Source organism: Ovis aries, chromosome 2 (genome assembly GCF_016772045.2).
Source record: "Ovis aries strain OAR_USU_Benz2616 breed Rambouillet chromosome 2, ARS-UI_Ramb_v3.0, whole genome shotgun sequence".
In the NCBI taxonomy this organism is placed as follows: Eukaryota; Metazoa; Chordata; class Mammalia; order Artiodactyla; family Bovidae; genus Ovis; species Ovis aries.
The window spans coordinates 61,892,753-61,912,852 of record NC_056055.1 but is presented as its reverse complement, the minus strand read 5'-3'; the positions used below and the strand labels follow the sequence as shown (position 1 = coordinate 61,912,852).

The window sequence follows — 20,100 nt, the reverse complement described above, 5'->3', positions numbered from 1 at the left end:
AATATGGAAGGATAATATGTCACAAGAATACACTGATTCAGGGACTTCCCTGGTGGTGCCTGGTTAAGATTCACCTTCCAAGTGCAGGGAAGTGTATGTTCAATCCCTGGTCAGGGAACTAAGTTCCTGTAGGCCTTGCTACCAAAAAATAAAACAGACACAATATTGTGACAAATTCAGTAAAGACCTTAAAAATGATCCACATCAAAAAAAACTATTTTAAAAAAAGGAATACATTGATTCAGTTTACTTTACATGTAACCTTTCTCAGAGACCTACTGGAGAATGTGCTCCACCAAAATAATGGGAAATAAGAAAGACAACAATATGGGATACAAGAACAGGATCCAGCACTAGAGAGACTCAAAGGGAAACTTTGACTTAACTATATTCTGAAAACAGATGGAAGGAAGAGAAAAGATGTTAGTGATAGGTGCAGGAACTTAGAAGAAAGCTAAATACTCATATTCCATTCTGGAAAAACAATGCATAAATACTAAACCTGAGAAATCAAGAAGAGTAATACAAGCATTATTTAGACATGAATAAGTACAAACCGCCTGGTGGGCTGCAGTCCATGGGGTCGCTAAGAGTCGGACATGACTGAGCGACTTCAGTTTCAATTTTCACTTTCATGCATTGGAGAAGGAAATGGCAACCCACTCCAGTATTCTTGCCTGGAGAATCCCAGGGACGGGGCAGCCTGGTGGGCTGCCGTCTATGGGGTCGCACAGAGTTGGACACGACTGAAGTGACTTAGCAGCAGCAGCTAAAGAACGGAAAAGGCAATGGCAGCCCACTCCAGTACTCTTGCCTGGGAAATTCCATGGATGGAGGGGCCTGGTAGGCTACAGTCCATGGGGTCGCTAAGAGTCGGACACGAGTGATGCAACTTAGCAGCAGCAGCAGCTAAAAGAGATGAACATGACTGCTCTTTCTAAAAAGAAGAAAATGACACAAGTTCTGCTGTTTTTGGTAATGAACCTTATGGAATTATTTGTTTCTGAACTACGTGTATATACAACTTCAATCAAACTAAGAAGTAAAAAAGAGAAAAATCACAACTGAGGTCCACATCAGAAAACCATACCTAATGGGGGTAGGGGGTCACCAGGTGTCAGTCAAGCCAGAATATCCAACACTTTATCAGTCATGGAAGAATCCAAAGCAAATGAAAAACGAAATACCAAAATTTTTATACAGGGAAAACAGAAATTCAAGAACTCAGTCCCCACTTTGGTAGTTAAAAATGAACCACCTTCTCCCTAGGAACAAATGCTCAAAATCCGGTGCATGGTATCCATATTCGTAATGTTTTAAACCACTACTCTGGACTCCAATCTTAACTATTCTCCCTCAACTTCATTTTCCTCACCTAAAAACCAGTGTGGTGGAAGTGGGTGGGTGGTGATACTTAGATCTTACAGGATTATTCTCTGGGTGAAATAATAGCAAACTTCTGTAATCCAACAAATGTTAGGCGTTATTTGAAATGTTACTGTATATATAGCATCTCATTTTAATGTTCAAACTACAATCGTCATCCCATTTTCCAGATGAGGAAGCCAAAGTACAGAGGTTCCAGTAATTTGCTCAATATCGTAGCTACTGGTGAAGCGAGGATGCGAATTCGGCTGATCTGGCTTTAACGGTTTGTACCAAAAACCAGACTATGCCGAAATGCAAGAATAAAATGCGCACAATAAACCGTACTACTTCACACATGTGTGCCAGTCCACACAAAACAGGTAGGTGATAGCCAGTTCGAGGTCTGGCCGCCTCACAAGAGACCAAGGCACAACCAGGGTCTCCACTCCTGTCCACAATTCCCCAAGCTCCTTCAAGACTCCCCAGCAGCCAGGGGCGCCCTCCCTTTCCCCGCTACAAAAAAAAAAACTTCCCATCGCACTTCGGACAGGAGTCGGGAGGAGCCAGCGCGCAGCTCTCGCAGCGAGCCCCGGCGGTGGGAGGTAGAGGATGGAGCGGAGCCCAGGGAGGGGACTGCGGGAAGGTGTTTGGGGCGGCGGCGTTTACCTTGACCTGCACTCTCATCGCTCCGGGAATCCGGGGCGGGCCTCGCGGGGACCTGTAGGGGTGCAGGCAGTGGCCTGGGCACTTCTCCCGCCGCCTCCCGGAGCCGCGACGCCCGGCTTCTCCAGGTCTGCGCCGCCCAGACGTGCCTCTCCGCTCCGAACCGAGCCTTCTCTCCTCCCGGGTGCCGGCTCACGCCACGTCCGGTCTCCTCCGCCGCCCGGCCGGAGTGGAACCAGAGAACTGCCTCCTCTCCCGGGACGGGTTCCCCACCGCCCTAAGCGGACCCCCAGCCCCGTTAGGTTTCCGGTCTGATACCACCTCCGCGCTGGCCCCGTTCCAGCTCCCGGAACCTGGGCTGTGGGGCGTGCACTTAAGTGTCCTACGATAGCGAACCCTCAAATATGATAATCGGCTCCGGGTGGAGACCAGAGGAGTTGAGAGCAGATATTTCGTAAGTCCCATCTATTCGAGATTCTAGTTAAATAACGCGTGGCCGGCCCCACCTACAAAGCACCCAGGGCACCGGGCTCAAATCTGGTAAAGTCACCAAGGACTCAGCCCCGCCGACTGGCAGCCCGGCTTACCTGTAAGCGCTCCGCCGCGGAACGAGCGTTCATCCTGGACTTGCAGGCCCCGCTACCAAAGCCTTATCTGAGCTTCTGACTTGTGGAGTCAGATCTGAGCTCCACCTCCACACGCTGCCTTTTACAGCAGTATAGATTTGTCACCATACCTTTTGGCCTCAGTTACCTCCCGTGTAGAAAGGTGATTCCGACCTTACCTGGCTTGAGTATAGGGAGGGTCAGATGGGATTTTCATCATCATCACAGATATACCTAATTGTATATTTAATTGTGTTGGTCTTGTTGAGTCAGCGTGGTGTTGGGAGGACACGGGGGCGGGGGGATAACCTAACAAGCAGTCCTTTACTCTCCGGGAGTTATTGGATGTTAGGTGACCCCTCTGGGCCTGGGTTTGTTTATCTACACAGTGGGAACGAGGGTGAATAAACCCCTTTCCTCAGAGGCTATTCTGAAATCCAGAAGATATAATCAAAAGCTTTGTGATTTCTGTATTTTCGGTGGGTTACCCTGGTTAGGCAGTCTTTTTAAGGCTGCCGTCAGTTACTGTGGGTGAATCCTAGTATGTTGGCAGAGATGAGGCTCACTTATTACAAGTGCAGTTAACAATGGTAGCTATTCATCCTTAACTGACTTCAAATTAGTCCATTCTGAATTTCTGCCCAGTGAGCTCACATTTGCAGACACTTTTTTTTTTTCACTTATTTTCTTCTTCTTTTTTTCCTTCTTGTTGGCCACACCAGGCAGCATGCATACACACTTGCTAAAGTCGCTTCAGTCATGGGACCCTATGGACTGTAAGCAGGCAGGCTCCTCTGTCCATGGGATTCTCCAGGCAACAATATTGGAGTGGATTGCCATGTTTATATGGGATCTTAATTCCCCCACCCAGGGATGAACCTGAACTCCCTGCCATGGAAGAGCAAAGTCTGAACTGCCGGACTGCCAATAGAAGTCCTTTCTCTCATTTCTCAATGTGGTTTTAATTTTTCTTTGTTAGAAAACTTGAACATCTCATTTGCATATTAACATTTTGTTGTTGTTTGTTTTTCTATTAATACATTTACTCTCTTTCTCCTTGACCCAGTTCCCTCAAAATTTTAATATGAGCAGTTAACTGATTCAGGAGCCCCGCTAAGGCATGTAAGCACCTCTTGATTGGTATTTCTCCATACATCTCCTCTGTTGGTCTGTCTCAGCACTAGAGACTGGGAGCTCTCAAATATCTGCAGACCCCCAAGAAAACTAAATATTTGGAACTCAAGATTCTTAAGAGTGTTGGTACACTGTAATTAACATCTGGTGGCTCAGATGGTAAAGTGTCTGCCTGCAATGCGGGAGACCCAGGTTCGATTCCTGGGTCAGGAAGATCCCCTGGAGAAGGAAATGGCAACCCACTCCAGCACTCTTGCCTGGAAAACCCCATGGACGGAGGAGCCTGATATGCTACAGTCCATGGGGTCACAAAGAGTCAGACACGACTGAGTGACTTCACTTCACTTAACCTCTTTGGTAAATTTACATGTCAGGGTAGTCATATATACTTTTCAGATCAAGCCTCAAGGCAGAGTCTAAAATATCAGGACACTTCTAGGACTTAAAACATCTGATGTGCTAGTATAAGGTGCCTTTGGTCTCCAAGTTGTAACAGAAACAACTGAGGCATTTGTTAAAAGTGCAGATTCCCAGGCCCCACCCAGGCCACCTAAACCATCTATATAATTTCTGGGGTGGGGCCCAGGAATCTGTATCTTTCACAAGTACCTCACTCAACTTAAAACTTGTCTTAAAAAAAAAAAAAATCTCCTGGCCACAAGTATACTTTTGCCTAGTGGAAAGCAATGAAATTTAAACTTTAGGGTGTTCATTAGTAGTTCAGGGTGGTTTAATTCAAGCCAACAAATATTTCCTGAACACAGACTGCTTGTCAGACATCCTGCTGGGTGCTGGGAAAACAAAGATGAATAAGACATTGTCCAGTCCTCAAGAAGCTTGGGTTTGTAGGGAGGAGGAACAATTAAAAGTGAAACAGTACCTGGGTCACCACTGGTAACATTCATCAACATACACAGCTTTATTTTCTCATTTATTGTTCTTTCCTAGTCCCTTTCTTCCTCTTCCCTTCCTTTTCTGCTTTGTTTTCTTCTTTATCAGATCTCTGTTTTTACCCTGAACACTGTAAATGTTTTATTCCTGATCTAACATGGTTTTAAGGCACTAACTTTTAAAGTCAACCTAGTGATTTCAAAATGAAGGGAAACAGCTGATTTTTCAACAGAGAAAAATGAGTAGACAACACTTTTTTTATATGTAAAAATGTTTTTTGTTTGGTTTTGGCCATGTTGCACAGCTTGCGAGGTCTTAGTTCTCTGACCAGGGATTGAACTGGTGCTCCTCACAATGAAAGCACAGAATTCTAACCAATGGACCACCAGGGAATTCCCTATATGTGAAAATCTTAACGAGTCCCAGTTACTAGGGACTACTAAGGAGTAGGTTCTAATATATGCATTCTTCTCCTAAAGAAAATTTTACAAGCTTGGATTTGGCTCATTTTCCTTAATTTGGATAAATAACTCTCTTTGCACCAACAAGAACAACACCATGAGAAACTCATGACCAGTGAATCATAGTGTATCTCCTGTTCATGGCTTTCACTTTGGGTAGCCACCACTAATTTCCTTTCAGAAGCATAAAAGAAACAAAATAAATGTGCATTCTGAAGTGGGTAATGGAAATGATGATAAATCTAGAGGGCATTTCACAGTGGGAGAAGTTTAAAGGTATGGGTTATTAATTTAAATAAAGGTGGGGGCTTCCCAGGTAGTGCCAGTGGTAAAGAGCACCCTGCCAATGCAGGAGACTTTAGAATATGGTTTGTCGTTCATTTACGTCCAACTCTTGCAGCCCCATAGACTGTACCCTGCCTGGCTCCTCTGTCCATGGGATTCTCCAGGCAAGAATACTGGAGTGGGTTGCCATTTTCTTCTCTACGGGATCTTCCTGACCCAGGAATCAAACCCAGGTCACCTGCATTGCAAGCAGACTATTTTACTGATTGAGCTATAAAGGAAGACTTTAGAAACACAGGTTCAATCCCTGAGTAAGGAAGATCCCCTGGAGGAGGACATGGCAACCAACTCCAATATTCTTGCCAGGAGAATCCCATGGCCAGAGGAATTTGGCGGGCTACAGTCCATAGGGTCACAAAAAGTCAGACACAACTGAAGCACAGTATAGCACATGCTTCCAGTAAGGAAGGATAAAATCCAGACCTCCAGTCCATTCTTGTGTGACTGTTTCTGTTTTCAAACCTTCCCATTCAAACCAAAGGTGCTAAGTTTGAATTGCATCCATTTACTCTCCTGCTGCTGCTGCTGCTGCTGCTGCTAAGTCACTTCAGTCGTTTCCGACTCTGTGCGACCCCATAGACGGCAGCCCATCAGGCTCCCCTGTCCCTGGGATTCTCCAGGCAAGAACACTGGAGTGGGTTGCCATTTCCTAAACAGCTACAAATCAGATTTCCTTTTGAAAGGTAGCAATATATTTTCTTATGCCTACTGAATAGATGTTTTTCTTATTCAGTGCTTCTGTGGGAGTATACTCCCAATTTGTTTTTCTGCTGTGAAAATGGATCACTTATCCTGTCACATAAACAAAGATTAAAATATTCATGGTTGATCAGGGGAGAAACAGGAACCCTCAGATACTTTTGTTAAGAGTTTAAAATGAGACCCTTTTGGAAGGCATATTAGAGATCTGGGGGCTTCGCTGGTGACTCGGCTGGTAAAGAATTTGCCTCCAATGTGGCAGACCTGGTTCGATCCCTCAGATGAGAAGATCCCCTGGAGAAGGGAAAGGCTACCCACTTTAGTATTCTGACCTGGAGAATTCCACGGACTGTGTAGTCCAGGGGTCTCAAAGAGTCAGGCACGACTGAGTGACTATCACTTCACTAGAGAGATTTGGATTCAAGGCATAACCTTTTCCATCACAATTTTGGTATTAGAACTTTGTATTTCAGAAACGCACTAAGATATATGTATAAGGATATACACAGTAGCACCCTTTGTAATGAAGAGAGATTACCAATAATCCAAACAGCCATTAGTGGGTGCTTAAATAAACTGTGATGTGTCCATACCGTAAAATACCATGCAGCTTTTAAAAGAATGAGTTACCACGCAAGGGCCAACAAGCTCCAGAGCAAGACATACCACACAAATTCTCCAGCAACATAGGAACATAACCCTGAGCCTCAATATACAGGCTGACCAAAGTCACACCAAACCCACTGACATCTCAAAACTTATTATTGGACACTTCATTGCACTCCAGAAGGAAGAAATCCAGCTCCACCCACCAGAACACTGACACAAGCTTCCCTAACCGGAAAACCTTGACAAGCCACCCGTCCAACCCCACCCACAGCGAGGAACCTCCACAATAAAGAGGAACCACCAACTGCCAGAACACAGAAAGGCCACTCCAAACACAGCAATATCAGTTCAGTTCAGTCGCTCAGTCGTGTCTTTGCGACCCCATGAATCACAGCACTCCAGGCCTCCCGGTCAATCACCAACTCCCGGAGTTCACTCAAACTCATGTCCATCAAGTCAGTGATGCCATCCAGCCATCTCATCCTCTGTTGTCCCCTTCTCCTCCTGCCCTCAATCCCTCGTAGCATCAGTTCAGTTCAGTTCAGTTCACTCGCTCAGACCTGTCCGACCCTTTGTGACCCCATGAATCGCAGCATGCCAGGCCTCCCTGTCCATCACCAACTCCTGGAGTTCACTCAGACTCACGTCCATCGAATCAGTGATGCCATCCAGACATCTCATCCTCTGTCGTCCCCTTCTCCTCCTGCACCCAATCCCTCCCAGCATCAGAGGCTTTTCCAATGAGTCAACTCTTCGCATGAGGTGGCCAAAGTATTGGAGTTTCAGCTTCAGCATCAGTCCTTCCAATAAACACCCAGGACTGATCTCCTTAGGATGGACTGGTTGGATCTCCTTGCAGTCCAAGGGATCCTCAAGAGTCTTCTCCAAAACCACAGTTCAGAAGCATCAATTCTTTGGCGCTCAGCTTTCTTCACAGTCCAACTCTCACATCCATACATGACCACTGGAAAAACCATAGCCTTGACTAGACAGACCTATGTTGGCAAAGTAATGTCTCTGCTTTTCAATATGCTGTCTAGGTTGGTCATAACTTTCCTTCCAAGGAGTAAGCGTCTTTTAATTTAATGGCTGCAATCACCATCTGCAGTGATTTTGGAGCCCCCCAAAATAGTCTGACACAGTTTCCACTGTTTCCCCATCTATTTCCCATGAAATGATGGGAACAGATGCAATGATCTTAGTTACACAGCAATATAAACAAGACGAAAAGGCAGAGAAATACCCAGGAGGTAAGGGAACAGGATAAATGCCCACCGAACCAAACAAAAGAGGAAGATATAGGGAATCTGATAAAAGGATTCCTGATAGGGAATCCTGATAAAGAATTCCGAATAAGATAGTGAAAATGATCCAAAATCTTGAAAATAAATTGGAGTTACAGATAATAGCCTAGAGACAAGGATCCAGAAGATGCAAGAAAGGTTTAACAAGGACCTAGGGGAGCCTGGGGGCAGTGAGCAGATACCCCTCCTCCAAGGTAAGGGCCAACCAAGACGGGCGGGTCATAGTGGAATGGTCTGACAGAATGTGGTCCACTGGAGAAGGGAATGGCAAACCACTTCAGTATTCTTGCCTTGAGAACCCCATGAACAGTATGAAAAGGCAAAATGATAGGATACTGGAAGAAGAACTCCCCAGCTTAGTAGGTGCCCAATATGCTACTGGAGATCAGTGGAGAAATAACTCCAGAAAGAATGAAGGGATGGAGCCAAAGCAAAAACAATACCCAGTTGTGGATGTGACTGGTGATAGAAGCAAGGTCCAATGCTGTAAAGAGCAATATTGCATAGGAACCTGGAATGTCAGGTCCATGAATCAAGGCAATATTGGAAGTGGTCAAACAAGAGATGGCAAGAGTGAACGTTGACATTCTAGGAATCAGCAAACTAAAATGGACTGAAATGGGTGAGTTTAACTCAGATGACCATTATATCTACTACTGTAGGCAGGAATCCCTCAGAAGAAATGGAGTAGCCATCATGGTCAACAAAAAAGTCCGAAATCCAGTACTTGGATGCAATCTCAAAAATGATAGAATGATCTCTGTTTGTTTCCAAGGCAAACCATTCAATATCACAGTAATCCAAGTCTATGCCCCAACCAGTAACACTGAAAAAGCTGAAGTTGAATGGCTCTATGAAGACCTACAAGACCTTTTAGAACTAACACCCAAAAAAGATGTCCTTTTCATTATAGGGGGCTGGAATGCAAAAGTAGGAAGTCAAGAAACACCTGGAATAACAGGCAAATTTGGCCTTGGAATACAGAATGAAGCAGGGCAAAGACTAATAGAGTTTTGCCAAGAAAATGCACTGGTCATAGCAAACACCCTCTTCCAAGAACACAAGAGAAGATTCTACATATGGACTTTACCAGATGGTGAAAACCAAAATCAGATTAATTATATTCTTTGCAGCCAAAGATGGAAAAGCTGTATACAGTCAGGAAAAACACGACTGGGAGCTGACTGTGGCTCAGATCATGAACTCCTTATTGCCAAATTCAGAATTAAATTGAAGAAAGTAGGGAAAACCACTAGACAATATAGGTATGACCTAAATCAAATCTCTTATAATTATACAGTGGAAGTGAGAAATAGATTTAAGGGACTAGATCTGAGAGATAAAGTGCCTGATGAACTATGGACGGAATTTCGAGACATTGTACAGGAGACAGGGATCAAGACTATCCCCATGGAAAAGAAATGCAAAAAAGCAAAATGGCTGTCTGGGGAGGCCTTACAAATAGGTGTGAAAAGAAGAGAAGTGAAAAGCAAAGGAGAAAAGGAAAGATATAAGCATCTGAATACAGAGTTCCAAAGAATAGCAAGAAGAGATAAGAAAGCCTTCCTCAGCGATCAATGCAAAGAAATACCGGGAAACAACAGAATGGGAAAGACTAGAGATCTCCTCAAGAAAGTTAGAGATACCAAGGGAACATTACATGCAAAGATGGGCTTGATAAAGGACAGAAATGGTATGGACCTAACAGAAGCAGAAGATATTAAGAAGAGGTGGCAAGAATACACAGAAGAACTGTACAAAAAAGATCTTCACAACCCGGATAAATCAGGATGGTGTAATTACTCACCTAGAGCCAATCATCCTGGAATGTGAAGTCAAGTGGGCCTTAGAAAGCATCACTACGAACAAAGCTCGTGGAGGTGATGGAATTCCAGTTGAGCTATTTCAAATCCTGAAAGATGATGCTGTGAAAGTACTGCATTCAATATGCCAGCAAATTTGGAAAACTCAGCAGTGGCCACAGGACTGGAAAAGGTCAGTTTTCATTCCAATCCCAAAGAGAGGCAAGGCCAACGAATGCTCAAACTACCACACAATTGCACTCATCTCACATGCTAGTAAAGTAATGCTCAAAATTCTCCAAGCCAGGCTTCAGCAATACGTGAACTGTGAACTTCCTGATGTTCAAGCTGGTTTTTAGAAAAGGCAGAGGAATCAGACATCAAATTGTCAACATTCGCTGGATCATCGAAAAAGCAAGAGAGTTCCAGAAAACATCTATTTCTGCTTTATTAACTATGCCCAAGCCTTTGACTTCTGGATCATAATAAACTGTGGAAAATTCTGAAAATGATGGGAATACCAGACCACCTGACCTATCTCTTGAGAAATCTGTATGCAGGCCAGGAAGCAACAGTTAGAACTGGACCTGGAACAGACTGGTTCCAAATAGGAAAAGGAGTACATCAAGGCTTTTATTGTCACCCTGCTTATTTAACTTATATGCAGAGTATATCATCAGAAACTCTGGGCTGGAAGAAGGACAAGCTGGAATCAAGATTGCTGGGAGAAATATCAGTAACGTCAGATATGCAGATGACACCACTCTTATGGCAGAAAGTGAAGAGGAACTGAAAAGCCTCTTGATGAAAGTGAGAGTGGACAGTGAAAAAGTTGGCTTAAAGCTCAATATTCAGAAAATGAAGATCATGGCATCTGGTCCCATCACTTCATGGGAGATAGAAGGGGAAACAGTGTCGGACTTTATTTTTGGGGGCTCCAGAATCACTGCAGATGGTGATTGCAGCCATGAAATTAAAAGACACTTACTGCTTGCAAGGAAAGTTATGACCAACCTAGATAGCATATTGAAAAGCAGAGACATTACTTTGCCAACAAAGGTCCGTCTAGTCAAGGCTATGGTTTTTCCAGTGGTCATGTATGGATGTGAGAGTTGGACTGTGAAGAAAGCTGAGCGCCAAAGAATTGATGCTTTTGAACGGTGGTGTTGGAGAAGACTCTTGAGAGTCCCTTGGACTGCAAGGAGATCCAACCAGTCCATTCGGAAGGAGATCAGCCCTGGGATTTCTTTGGAAGGAATGATGCTAAAGCTGAAACTCCAGTACTTTGGCCACCTCATGCAAAGAGTTGACTCATTGGAAAAGCCTCTGATGCTGGGAGAGATTGGGTGCAGGAGGAGAAGGGGACAACAGAGGATGAGATATCTGGATGGCATCACTGACTCGATGGATGTGAGTCTGAGTGAACTCCGGGAGTTGGTGATGGACAGGGAGGCCTGGCGTGCTGTGATTCATGGGATCGCAAAGAGTCGGACACGACTGAGCGACTGAACTGAACTGAACTGAGGGGAGCCTGGTGGGCTGCCGTCTATGGGGTCGCACAGAGTCAGACACAACTGAAGCAACTTAGCAGCAGCAGCAGAAGAAATAAAAAGAGTCAGTATATAATGAATAATACAATAAATGAGATCAAAAACACTCTGGAGGGAATCAACAGTGGAATAAGAGAGGTACAAGATAGGATAAGTGAAATAGAAGATAGAATGGTAGAAATAAATGAATCAGAGAGGAAAAAGAGAAAAGAATTCAAAGAAATGAGGACAACATCAGAGACCTCTGGGACATGTTAAACACCTGAACATTCGAATCATAGCAGTCCCAGAAGAAGACAAAAAGAAAGACCATGAGAAAATACTTGAGGAGATAATAGTTGAAAACTTCCCTAAAATGGGGAGGGAAATAATCACCCAAGTCCAAGAAACCCAGAGAGTCCCAAACAGGATAAACCCAATGCAAAACACTCCAAGACACATATTAATCAAGTTAACAAAGATCAAACACAAAGAACAAATATTAAAAGCAGCAAGAGAAAAAAAAAAAAATAACACAGAAGGGGATTCCCATAAGGATAACAGTTGACCTTTCAATAGAAACTCTCCGGGCCAGGAGGGAATGGCAGGACATACTTAAAGTGATGAAAGAAAATAACTTACAGCCCAGATTACTGTACCCAGCAAGGATCTCATTCAAATATGAAGCAGAAATCAAAAGCTTTACAGACAAGACCCCTATATATGTTGTCTACAAGAGACCTACCTCGAAACAAGGGACACATACAGACTGAAAGGGAAGGGCTGGAAAAAGATATTCCATGCAAATAGAGGCCAAAAGAAAGCAGGAGTAGCAATACTCATATCAGATAATACAGACTTTAAAACAAAGGCTGTGAAAAGAGACAAAGAAGGACACTACATAATGATCAAAGGATCGATCCAAGAAGAAGATATAACAATCATAAGTATATATGCACCCAACATAGGAGGACCACAATACGTAAGACAAATGCTAACAAGTAAGAAAGGGGAAATTAACAATAACATAATGACAGTGGGAGACTTTAATACCCCACTCACACCTATGGATAGATCAACTAAACAGAAAATTAACAAGGAAACACAAACTTTAAATGATACAATAGACCAGTTAGACCTAATTGATATCTAAAGGACATTTCACTCCAAAACAATGAATTTCACCTTTTTCTCAAGCGCACACGGAACCTTCTCCAGGATAGATCACATCCTGGGCCATAAATCTAGCCTTGGTAAATTCAAAAAATTTGAAATCATTCCAAGCATGTTTTCTGACCACAATGCAGTAAGATTAGATCTCAGTTACAGGAGAAAAACTATCAAAAATCCCAACATATGGAGGCTGAACAACATGCTGCTGAATAACCAACAAATCACAGAAGAAATCAAAAAAGAAATCAAAATATGCATAGAAATGAATGAAAATGAAAATACAACAACCCAAAACCTATGGGACACTGTAAAAGCAGTACTAAGGGGAAGGTTCATAGCAATACAGGCTTACTTCAAGAAACAAGAAAAAAAATCAAATAAATAACCTAACTCCACACCTAAAATAACTTGAAAAGGAAGAAATGAAGAACTCTAGGGTTAGTAGAAGGAAAGAAATCTTAAAAACTAGGGCAGAAATAAATGCAAAAGAAACAAAAGAGACCATAGCAAAAATCAACAAAACCAAAAGCTGGTTCTTTGAGAAGATAAACAAAATTGACAAACCATTAGCCAGACTCGTCAAGAAACAAAGGGAGAAAAATCAAATCAACAAAATTAGAAATGAAAGAGGAGAGATCACAATAGACAACACAGAAATACAAAGGATCATAAGAGACTACTATCAGCAATTATATGCCAGTAAACTGGACAACGTGGAAGAAATGGACACATTCTTAGAAAAGTACAACTTTCCAAAACTGAACCGGGAAGAAATAGAAAATCTTAACAGACCCATCACAAGCATGGAAATTGAAACTGTAATCAGAAATCTTCCAACAAACAAAAGCCCAGGACCAGACGGCTTCACAGCTGAATTCTACCAAAAATTTAGAGAAGAACTAACACCTATCCTACTCAAACTCTTTCAGAAAATTGCAGAGGAAGGTAAACTTCCAAACTCATTCTATGAGGCCACCATCACCCTAATACCAAAACCTGACAAAGATGCCACACAAAAAAGAAAACTACAGGCCAATATCACTGAAGAACATAGATGTAAAAATCCTTAACACAGTTCTAGCAAACAGAATCCAAGAACATATTAAAAAGATCATACATTATGACCAAGTGGGCTTTATCCCAGGGATGCAAGGATTCTTCAATATCTGCAAATCAATCAATGTAATTCACCACATTAACAAATTGAAAAATAAAAACAATATGACTATCTCAATAGATGCAGAGAAAAAAAGCCTTTGACAAAATTCAACATCCATTTATGATAAAAAAAAAAAAAACCCTCCAGAAAGCAGGAATAGCAGGAACATACCTCAACATAATAAAAGCTATATATGACAAACTCTCAACAAACATTATCCCCAATGGTGAAAAATGGAAAGCATTACCCCTAAAGTCAGGAACAAGACAAGGGTGCCCACTCTCACCACTGCAATTCAACATAGTTCTGGAAGCTTTGGCCACAGCAATCAGAGCAGAAAAAGAAATAAAACGAATCCAGATTGGAACAGAATAAGTAAAACTCTCACAGTATGCAGATGACATGATCCTCTACATAGAAAACCCTAAAGACTCCACCAGAAAACTACTAGAGCTAATCAGTGAATATAGAAAGTTGTAGGATATAAAATTAATACACAGAAATCCCTTGCATTCCTGTACACTAACAATGAGAAAACAGAAAGAGAAATTAAGGAAACAATTCCATTCACCATTGCAACAAAAAGAATAAAATACTTAGGAATATATCTACCTAAAGAAACAAAAGACCTATATATAGAGAACTATAAAACACTGGTGAAAGAAATCAAAGAGGACACAAATAGAAGGAGAAATATACTGTGTTCATGGATCGGAAGAATCAATATAGTGAAATAGAGGATACTACCCAAAGCAATCTACAGATTCAATACAATCCCTATCAAGCTACCAGCCGTATTTTTCACAGAACTAGAACAAATAATTTCACAATTTGTATGGAAATACAAAAAGCCTCGAATAGCCAAAGCAATCTTGAGAAAGAAGAATGGAACTGGAGGAATCAACCTGCCTGACTTCAGGCTCTACTACAAAGCCACAGTCATCAAGACAGTATGGTACTGGCACAAAGACAGAAATATAGATCAATGGAACAAAATAGAAAGCCCAGAGATAAATCCACACACCTATGGACACCTTATCTTTCACAAAGGAGGCAAGACTATACAATGGAGAAAAGATAATCTCTTTCACAAGTGGTGCTGGGAAAACTAGTCAACCACTTGTAAAAGAATGAAACTAGAACACTTTCTAACACCATACACAAAAATAAACTCAAAATGGATTAAAGATCTAAACGTAAGACCAGAAACTATAAAACTCTTAGAGGAAAACATAGGCAAAACACTCTCTGACATTAACCACAGCAGGATCCTCTATGACCCACCTCCCAGAATACTGTAAATAAAAGCTAAAATAAACAAATGGGACCTAATTAAAATTAAAAGCTTCTGCACAACAAAGGAAACTATAAGCAAGGTGAAAAGACAGCCTTCAGAATGCGAGAAAAAAATAGCAATTGAAGCAACAGACAAAAAATTAATCTAAAAAATATACAAGCAACTCCTGCAGCTCAATTCCAGAAAAATAAAAGACCCATCAAAAAGTGGCCAAAGAACTAAACAGACATTTCTCCAAGGAAGACATACAGATGGCTTACAAACACATGAAAAGATGCTCAACATCACTCATTATCAGAGAAATGCAAATCAAAACCACAATGAGGTACCATTTCACGCCAGTCAGAATAGCTGCAATCCAAAAGTCTACAAGCAATAAATGCTGGGGAGAGGGTAGAGAAAAGGGAACCCTCTTACACTGTTGGTGGGAATGCAAACTAGTACAGCCACTGTGGAGAACAGTGTGGAGATTCCTTAAAAAACTGGAAATAGAACTGCCTTATGACCTAGCAATCCCACTGCTAGGCATACACACCGAGGAAACCAGAAATGAAAGAGACACATGTACCCCAATGTTCACTGCAGCACTGTTTATAATAGCCAGGACATGGAAGCAACCTAGATGTCCATCAGCAGATGAATGGATAAGAAAGCTGTGGTACATATACACAATGGAATATTACTCAGCCATTAAAAAGAATTCATTTGAATCAGTTCTAATGAGGTGGATAAAATTGGAGCCTATTATACAGAGTGAAGTAAGCCAGAAAGAAAAACACCAATACAGTATACTAATGCATATATATGGAATTTAGAAAGAAGGTAACGATAACCCTGTATGTGAGACAACAAGAGAGACACAGATGTATTGAACAGTCTTTTGGACTCTGTGGGAGAGGGCAAGGGTGGGATGATATGGAAGAATGGCATTGAAACATGTAAAATATCATATGTGAAATGAGTCACCAGTCCAGGTTTGATGCATGATACAGGGTGCTCGGGGCTGGTACACTGGGATGACCCAGAGGGATGGGATGAGGAGGTGGGGGTTGGGGATGTTCAGGATGGGGAACACATGTATACTCATGGAGGATTCAAGTCAATGTATGGCAAAACCAATACAATATTGTAAAGAAAATAAATTAATTAATTAAAAAAATAAAAGAATGAGGTAGATCTACACGTACAGATATGGAAAGGGAAAATAGCAACTAGTAAAGGTAAGTATGTTTCTGGTTTTTTTTTTTCTAATTTATATGTGTATTTGGAATATTCACAGGAAAGTCCAGAAATAAAAAACTATTTGCTGCTTATCTGAAATTCAAATTTAACTGGGTGTCTTATCACACAAGATTGTTATACAAGCCTAAACCGGTGGCTTCTTCTAGCTGTGGGTGCTGTTTAAAAGTATGTACTGCAAACATTGACACCAAGCCCAAACTCCTTTGTAACTGTCTTCACATGCAACATTGAGTGATTCTTAAAGGGAAGAAAGGAGGAAGATGAAGACTGACTATAACAAAGTGCCAGGCACCCTGAGAGACAGCATCATTTGCAGCTTCTTGAAGACAAACACAGCTGATTCTATAACTGATTTACTAACCATATATTCCTCTCAGCCCAGCAGCACACTTTTTTGCAAGGTAATTTTCCAATAGCCTTCCCATGTAGTGACCTAATCTCTTCTCCATCCCACGAGTCTGAGCTAGACTTGTGGCCAGTAAAATGTGGCCACAGTGGTTTAAGTTCCTGACCTAGGCCTCCACTGGCCCTGCAGCTTCAGGCTTCACCCTATCATAATACTGCCCTGAGACCACCATCCTGGAAGAAAAATCACTTGGAGAAACCAGCCAACCCTCAGAATCATGAGAGATAATGAACTGATGGTATTTTAAGCCACTAAACTTGGGGGTTATATGTTGTGCTACAATAGATAACTCAGTTTCTTTCCACATTGTTTTCCTAATTTTGTTCTGCACAAAATCTCTGGTGAGGCTTCACTGAGGGTCAGAAATCTTCATCATGAATGTCACCACTCTCACAGCTAGTTACGTGTGAAGCCAACAAAAATTTGAAAACAGATGTGTGTGACTGTAAAGGTCCATTGTTTTCTCTACACGCACCTTGAATGTAAGAAGCATTCATTAAAAATTTAGTTGGATGACTGTTTGAATCAGAACTTGGTTTTTATTACTTGTATATATCAGAATTAAGAATATATTTATTCAACAAGAAATGTCTGCTAGTAAGAAATTTTTTATGGGGCTTCCCTGATGGCTCAGTGGATAAAGAATCTGACTACACTGTAGGAGACATAGGAAACATGAGTTCGATCCCAGAGTCAGGAAGTACTCCTGGAGGAGGAAATAGCAACCCATTTCAGTATTCTTGCCTGGGAAATCCCATGAACAGAGGAGCCTGGTGGACTCCAGTCCATGGGGTCACAATAGTCAGATACGACCTAGCAACTAAACCACCACCAGGAGATTTTTCAACCTTAGCCCTCTTCTCTTGATTAAATTACTTGAAAGGAAACAGTATTCAACCTATTATGTTCTCCCTAAAAGGTGAACCACTACTAGTTTAAGGAATTGTGTTTTTCCATTTCAGGTGAGAAACTAAGAGACAGAAAAAATAAATAACCAGAAGGAATCAACTAATTAAACCCTCCATACCTAACTTGATTATCTAGTATTGCCTTTTTTTTCTTCTTAACTCTTTATTTTATCTTTTATTTATTTATTTATTGGCCACATGATGTGTGGCATGGGGAACCTACCCCCACCAGGTATCAAACTCATGCTCCCTGCAACAGAAGCACAGAGTCTTCTCCAGGGAAGTCCAGTTTTTTATTTTTAAAAGAGTATAGTAAAGCCTCACAGAAAGCTGCAAAATTCTTTTATAGAGTCCCTTCAACTAAAATGAAAGTCTTTTAAGTATTTTAAATTATATATTTCCTCCTGTAGATTTTCAGTGTGTGTCATGAATACAGAAGGGAATAAATTACTCCTAAATAGTAATAAGTTGGCACTCACTGTGGGCTAGGCTCTTAGCTATATGCCTTATTTTTATTTAATACATTATTAACCACAATTTTATACAATAACTGAGATTCTGAAAACTTAAAACTTGTCCAGAGTCATAGACTGAATAAGTGGTAGAGCTGTAGTTCCAGTTTGTCTGGCTCCAAGGCCCATGGTGTTTCCATCCTATCAGAGTTCCTATCCACAATAATCTTAACTTCCACTTACTAGTAAGGTTTTATTTTGCAATTACAATCTGCACACTTCCAATACTGATTAAATATTTCTATTACACCTTTCTCTAAACAAACTGCATGTGATTTACTTGATAATAAAGATACTCACACAGACAAACAAAAAAAATTTTTTAAGAAAAAAAATTTAATTAAAAAAGATGCCCAAGCATTTCTGTAATATCCTTGAGGATATAATAATTCAAATTTCTTTAAGATGGGTCATTATGTTTAGATATTAAATTCAGAATTGCTACATTCCAACCACACAATTTAGTCATCTTAGGCTCTGATAAAATTGAAACTTTGTTTTACTAACCTAAGAACAAAATGCTGTCATAAAAGGCTTCATAATCCTTTGACCCAGAAATATCACATCTCTTGCCCCTCAAAGCCCTAATATGATGCACATTCACATAATTAGACATTTTTACTAAAATTATATACATTAGAAATTATAATACATTTAATACAATTCTAATACAAATTAGAATTATAATACATTAGAAAGTTATTGAAGTCTTTTATCTGACAAGTAATTAAGTGAACTATTAGATGGGCAATTATGTACTATTTAAAAATGCTAACAATGAAGAGTATGCAAAACCAAAAAGGGAGCTAGAACATCTGTATGTACTGTATGAGTACAACTGTGTCAAAAACTGACTTAGCTACTAAACCACCATATCAAAAACCACATTAAAAAAATTAGAAAGAAATGACTCTTCATTTTTCCAGGTATTCTGTTAGCCCAGCTGGTAAAGAATCCGCCTGCAGTGCAGGAGACCTGGGTTCAGTCCCTGGGTTGGGAAAATCCCCTGGAGGAGGGCATGGCAACCCACTCCAGCATTCTTGCCTGGAGAATTCCCATGGACAGAGGAGCCTGGTGGACTACAGTCCATGGAGTCTCAAAGGGTTGGACATGACTGAGCGACTAAGCACACAGCACATGTATTCTATAATGAGGCCTTATTTTGGGGGGAAAAATTGATTAATTTAAAATGAACATCTTAAATATCTTAGAATGATTTACAGGGCTAGTGTACAAGAAATTCCTATATTACATTTTTGTGATGGCAGTTTAGTCGCTAAGTTATGTCCGACTCTTATGACCCCATGGACTGGAGCCCATCAGGCTCCTTTGACCATGGTATCTCCCAGGCAAGAATACTGGAATGGGTTGCCCTTTTATTCTCCAGGGGAATCTTCTTGACCCAAAGATTGAACCCACGTCTCCTTCATTGGAGGCAGTCTCCTGCATTGCAGGAAGATTCTTTACCAGTGAGCCACCAAGGAAGTCCTATTACACTTTTACTGATTGTTTATTCTTCCTGACTTGATAAAACATGCATTTCACTCACTTCCCAGGCCCCTTGAGCCCACAAATTATGTACCAAGGCTATATTTTTTTAATGTTTAAAGATTTGTGTATTATATTGACTCAACTGGTGCTTCCTTTTTTTTTTTAAGCTTAGAACTTCCTGTCCCTAAAACACATTGCACTAACTCAGGATTATTTCTCCACAGAGCTCAGAATTAATCATATTTATTATTTTAGTAATCATAAAATCCCTGTAGAGATGGATAAAGGAAAAAACAGCTTTAATTTCATAAGTGAAGAGTCAGATCTCAAAGTAGAGAATTATCAACCAATATCAATCAGCCTCTTTGGGGCACCACCCAGACATGGCATCCGACAGTTCCACATGCTCTAGTCAACTGCCACTTGAACATCCTTCTGCCATCAGTGGCCAGTCTTTACTGCCCAATGGAAAGAGGAATTGTGGAACACTGATAATCCCCGT

General features: G+C 41.2%; 1 protein-coding gene across 4 annotated transcripts in view; it reads right to left on the bottom strand.

Annotated features, from left to right (window-relative positions):
- TRPM6 (transient receptor potential cation channel subfamily M member 6) overlaps nt 1-20,100 on the bottom strand; it is a 166,352-nt gene that overhangs the window by 118,060 nt on the left and 28,192 nt on the right. The window contains exon 1 of one of the 4 annotated variants that reach the window (XM_060409360.1): nt 2,619-2,675. The exons of 2 other annotated variants lie outside the window; for them this stretch is intronic. In XM_060409360.1, the coding sequence (XP_060265343.1) occupies nt 2,619-2,651 (33 nt within the window). In that variant the 5' untranslated portion in view covers nt 2,652-2,675. Of the gene's footprint in view, nt 1-2,034; nt 2,676-20,100 lie in introns of those variants that run through there. One more of the 4 variants, XM_012122844.5, reaches the window with a different exon arrangement.